The 5,782-nt window shown below is 36.8% G+C and overlaps 1 protein-coding gene across 1 annotated transcript in view; it reads right to left on the bottom strand.

The window, feature by feature from the left end:
* Positions 1–911: 911 nt before the first annotated feature.
* Positions 912–5,782, bottom strand: part of CUNH9orf84 (chromosome unknown C9orf84 homolog) — a 98,286-nt gene continuing 93,415 nt past the window's right edge. The window contains exon 25 of the mRNA XM_004647274.1: positions 912–1,012. Within this exon, the coding sequence (XP_004647331.1) occupies positions 912–1,012 (101 nt within the window). The remainder of the gene's footprint in view (positions 1,013–5,782) is intronic.

The following is a 5,782-nucleotide window of genomic DNA, read 5'->3' as shown; positions in this document are numbered from 1 at the left end:
AGAAAAAAACATTAGAAGTAATACAGTTTCACTAAACAAAATAATAGGAATTTGACAGTCGTGGTTGTATTATATAATGTTATCTTCAAATTAGTTGCTTAAATTACTAGATATAAACATGCAAAATTGGTAAAAAAAAAGTTATAAGAAATTAAGCATTAAATGCTCCTTTCAATAGACAAGCAGAAATCAATAGTACAATTATCTAAGCTATCCTATATAATATATATCTTTTTTCCTTTCTTTTGTCCTTTTTCTCATCCCAGCTTTTCCTTCCTATTGAATAGATTCTATCCCTTTCATAGTATCCATTGTACTCTTCAGATTTTATTTGCTCACTGAAGTTCTTACACTAGAAAGACAATATGATGTTTGCACATGTGGGTCTGATTTATTTCACTTAACAGTGTGATCTCTAGTTGCATTCATTTTACCAACAAAAGACTCAAATTTATCCTTTTTTATATCTGAATAATACTCCATTCTGTAAAGGTACCACACCTTCTTTACCCATTCCTCAGTAGATGGGCATTTGTATTACTTCCAAGATTTAACTATGACAAATTGTCTTGCTATACATGTGGGTGCATATAAATAACTGTGGTGTCATGCTTTATTTCTTGATTCACTTCTAAGACTGTGGAGGCCTCTTATTAAAAGGCTTGTAATGTTTGAGTGACTCTGGAAGACACTGAAACTGATGATAATTAAGCTAATTGATAAATCAGAAAATTTCACTTACAAAGATTGAAGCTATAGTATAGAATATATATCATCAAAATTTGATACAGAAATACTGAGAACATGTGAAAATAATTGCATTTTCTTTAATGTATAAGAAGATCCAATTTTGTTACTGTATTATGATGAAAAGAAGTGAATATGGCATAACATGCTGTTTCTTCCCTCTTTCAAAAAAATCTCAGCCGAGTTTGTCCATCAGCTCTTCCAGGGACTTTTTCATACACTAGACGTCGTTTTTTGAGTTGTGGTAGTTGTGAGTACATTACATCTGTTAAAAGAGAGAAAGGAAAACCATTTATTACATATATTACTGAAGTAGCTATCATTTTCCAGCTACTCAGGATCTTTCCTATCACCTATTTAAGTTAAAAATTTCAAACTGAGATAAATAATGATTAAAAAATACATTTTAACATAAATACTACCATATCTAATGGCCTAGTATTAAAAATTAGTATGTATATGTCTTGTGCAAATAATAAATCTCCCTAGATTTCAACTTCCTCTCCTGTAAAATTATATTTGTACATGATTTCTAAGATCTCTTAAGGTTCTAATATTCTTAAGTAAAACCATCTGAAATGGTTTGGGGAGTTCAGACAAGGCTGATTCTTCAAGGTTTCCTATATTTCTTCACTAATTAGAATAAAAGACAGAGGCCACCCACATTGATTTTTTTTTTTTTTGAGGTTATGAGCAGAATATATTTATTGGGAGAAAGAAAGCTTCTGTCCAAGAGAGGGACAGGAGGGAGGCCCAAGTGGGTTGTTCCCTGCAAGCTGTCTCTTCCAGGGACTTTTATAGAGTAAAACCATGTGGTGAGGCGGGTCTAAGGTGGTGAAGGCATGGGAACTCGCTTAGGTGGGTATGAAGTGGGACAAAACTATGGTCAACCAATGAGATTACAAGCATCATTGCTTAGGTAAAATTGATTAAATCCTGTACCAAGTGGGGAAGCGAGTCATCTAGCAAGCATGTGAGCTGAGCCCTCTCCAGGGTTTCCTGCCTCATTACAAGAAAAGCTAGCTTCACCTTCCTTGGGAAAGGCTGCCTGCAGGAGGCTTTATTTTTATTTCTGTATTTTTTTTTATTTTAAGGGAAGGGTCTATAGGGTGTTCAGGATCTCACTACTAGATCAGACCTGTAGTTATCTGCCTGTTTACAGCCTTCCAAGAGCTAGGATTACAGGCACATTCCACCACGCCCAGTCTCAATTGCACTTAAGAGTGCCCTGAGGGTGGCGCTGGCATGGCAGGCCTGGGGATTGAACCCCCAGCCCCTGTGCCTGCTTGCAGGCACTTTAATTTGCTGAGCTACTTGGCTGACCCCCTATAGGAGGCTTTAAAACCAAAAAGTTATAAGTTGCTCAGTGGGCCTCAGATATCTGACACAAGCTGCAAAAGTTAGAAGGGTTTGCAGGAATAAATTTGTCTGAGTTGAGGTGTTTGATAGTAGAAAGGATACAGAATGAAATTATAGAGGAAAAATGAGAATAGTGATACTAGCAGCCTACAGGAATGAAGGCCAGTCAGGAAACAGGGAAAAAGTTATGCTTTCCTGGATCCAGACAGAGAGAAGGGACATTTCAAGCAGAAATGTTCAAGGCTGCTAGAGAAGGAAAAAAGAAACTGTTTATGATGGAGTCAGAGGAAGTTTCAGACTGAGGTGGTCATGGGACTTCCTCTCTCAGCCTGAAGGAACCCATGTTAACTGCCACTATAAGGAGAAAGCCTGTTAAGCTTTTAATAGATGCTTATGCAGATTTGTCAGTTACCCAGACAGTGGCCCACTTGCAAAATAGAGAGTACTCAATGTTTTACCTAGGTCTGACAATTCATGTACCCCCAGTAATGGTAGAGTTGGTGACACCCACATTGATTTAAAACTTCAAACAATGACACAGCCCAAGGTCTCTACCTTCTGAGTCCATCTGTGTGGTGAGAGTGCATGGAATTCCACCAGTTTCTTTCTCTTTTCTTTTTACTTTGCACTTCCTACTCCCATTCTTTTTTTCAGGTGCTGGGATTGAATCCAGAGCATTTCACATGCTAGACAATCACTCTACCACTGAACTATACCCCTAGGCTCCCATTTTTATTCTTTTTTCACTGTGGTTAGTCTTCTAGTCTGTGGAGATCATATTCACCAAGGACATAATTTCAGGGATGTGTTCACAAATCAGTTTGTAAATTCATGTATGGAAATGAGATATTTAACTCCAATTAAGGAACATATTTATATATATGAATAACTACCAGAAATGTTAATGACTTCTAGGATACTTGTCCCTCACTGTGAAGCTATGGGTCAGCCCGGGCTGGCACTGTTTAACAGCCACTTTTTATTGTAATTATTCTTTTTTGTATTTTAGGGAAGGGTATGCAGGGTGTTCAGGGTCTCACTACTAGATCGGACTCCTAGTGATCCGCCTGTTTACAGCCTCCCAAGAGCTGGGATTACAAGGTATGCGCCACCATGCCCAGTCTCAATTGCTGTCTCAGTGTGCCCCAGGGGCAGGGCTGGCATGGCAGAGCAGGCCCAGGGATCAAACCCCCAGCCCCTGTGCCTGCTTGCAGGTACTTTAATCCCCTGAGTTATTTGGCCAGCCCTAAAACCACCTTTTAGGATGGTGTGGGCTGAAGGAGCAAAGCCTGATTTGTAGTGATTGTCTATTTTTGTGCTATAAAAACTTTTACCACAGCTAATTTCAAGTTACCAACTTGATAGGAAATGTGTTGTGTTCTAAGTATCAGTCTTCCACAGACATTTCTAAAATTTCTAAAACTAATTTATTTTTCCATATTTTCCAGAAAGCTTGCCTATTAAGTGAAAACTTATCTTTTGAATCTTCTTATTGAGTCCTATTCATTATACATCTATACATCATTCTTACGGATATCCTATAGCCATTCAACGTATAAAACACCCATAGATCCCAAGTTAACTAATACAAAACATCCCAAGTAAGTTCACAGATGAAAATATTTATAAAGATATTGATAGCAAGTCACTATATCCTTGCTAAGGTAGACAGAGTCATCATGAATAAATGAAAAAGATAAATTGACCAAGAAGCAGTTAAGCTAAAAATAACAACACTTTTTAAAAAATCAACATTTAAAAATCCACTACTGTTACAAATAGGGAGTAAAAGGGCCTGGTTGATCCATCTGATGACTAACGATGTTGAATATCTTTTGTAAAATGTTCAAATCTTTTGACTTTAAAAAAATTGTGTTGCTTTGATGATTTTAACTACGTTGTATATTTTGGATACAAGTCAGTTGTTGGATGGTTACCATGGAGATGCCTTCTTCCAGTCTTTGGTGTGTCTTGCATTTTCCTAATAATGTACTTCAAAGAAATTGTTTTAAATTTGATGAAATCCCCCCCCCAAAAACCCAAAACTAATTTGAAGACAACAGTATGCACTGCAACAAATATTGTTGAATTTGTATTATTTTGTTTAATGAAATTCTGTACCATTTCTAATTTTTTATTATCATTATTTTGTATATGCTTTAAAAAATAAAAAAAAGGTGATAAAAAATCCACTACTGGCATAAGTAAAGTAACAATTTAGGGGAAAAAAAACCCTTAGAATATCATATTAAAATTATAATATCATTTTCCATATTTACAAAGCACTTATCTGCATGTATGAAACCCATTACTTTACATAATTAACATGCAATAATGATTACCATTTTTTTAAAAAACAGGTTTACAAAAATGGCAATGATGACTGAATAGAGTGAATATTAGTAAAACAATAGATATAATTCTTGACATCTGTAGGTCATGCAGAAAGCATATTTTATTTTTCTCTATATATACTAAAAGGAGTTTAGATAAAACTCACTCTTCACCATCTATTCCTCATAAAAGTTCTTACAAAACTAAAGATAGAAGATTTCCCACTAACATCAGGAAAAGTCTAAGTTTGTGAGTCCTGGGGCTCACATAACTTGGGAGGCCCTCTTCTAATAAAACAAAGAAGGCCGGCCAGATAGCTCAGCAGATTAAAGCACCTGTAGTCAGGTGCAGTGACTGGGGTTCAATCCCTGAGTGCTGTGGAAGCCCCGCCCCAGGATGCACTGAGACAGCAACTAAGACTGGGCGTGGTAGCACAGAGCTGTAATCCCAGTGCTTAGGAGGCTGAAAACAGGAAGGTCACTCTACAAGTCTGATCTGTGTAGTGAGACCCTGTAGACCCTGTACTAAAATACATATAAAAAATTAAAATTAAAAAAAAGAACATAAAATTTTCTGACTCTCAAGTCTTAGAAAAGGCCTATGTGAAACAAAAGCTTTAAAGATCACACTGGGTAGCCATGAGAATGTACTATTTTGTTGTAGTTGCTTGGGTCAGTGGCATAGAAAAAAGAATTCCTAGAGAAGCTGATATGATAAAATGTTCAGACAAGTGAAAAAATCCACTGAAGTGTATTTAATGGTAGTGATATATATAGGCTCTCCAAATGACATAAGAGAAATACTATGATTTCCAACCTGCTAGTTGTCAGATACAATGAGTTTGTGTTCCCCAAAATCAAAGATTGAGTTCCAAAGAACAACAGAGGTTAGGTGTAGGAAATTTTACTGCAGTCTCCTGAGAGACTGCAGGGGGCCTGAGTGGTTTGTCATGGAGCCCACTTTCTAGAGGAAGTTTTATAAAGCAAAATCATGAGGTGGGTGAAAAATCACAAGGTAGGCACAATGTGGGACAAAACTATGATCAAACAATAAGATTACAAGGACAAAACTGATCAGTATATCTGCCTCAATAATGCTGATCAAATGGGGAAGCAAATCACACACCAAGTGTACATGGAAAGAACAAGAACTTTTATTAGAAGAGATGAGTGAGGAGGTCCTCATCACCTACGTAGATAACTGATGTCTATCTAGAGTTTACTGGACCAGGTGATACTAAGTATATTATATTGTTATCCCTTGAGGAGACATGTAGACCTGGTCATTCTTTTATCTTTAAGACTAGCCTTCAATGGCTACACCTCCAGCCACAGCTGTAATG

The sequence above is a fragment of the Octodon degus genome, unplaced genomic scaffold, assembly GCF_000260255.1.
Source record: "Octodon degus isolate 3935 unplaced genomic scaffold, OctDeg1.0 scaffold00297, whole genome shotgun sequence".
Taxonomy (NCBI): Eukaryota; Metazoa; Chordata; class Mammalia; order Rodentia; family Octodontidae; genus Octodon; species Octodon degus.
The sequence above is the reverse complement of the archived record's forward strand: the minus strand, read 5'-3'. Positions and strand labels throughout refer to the sequence as shown.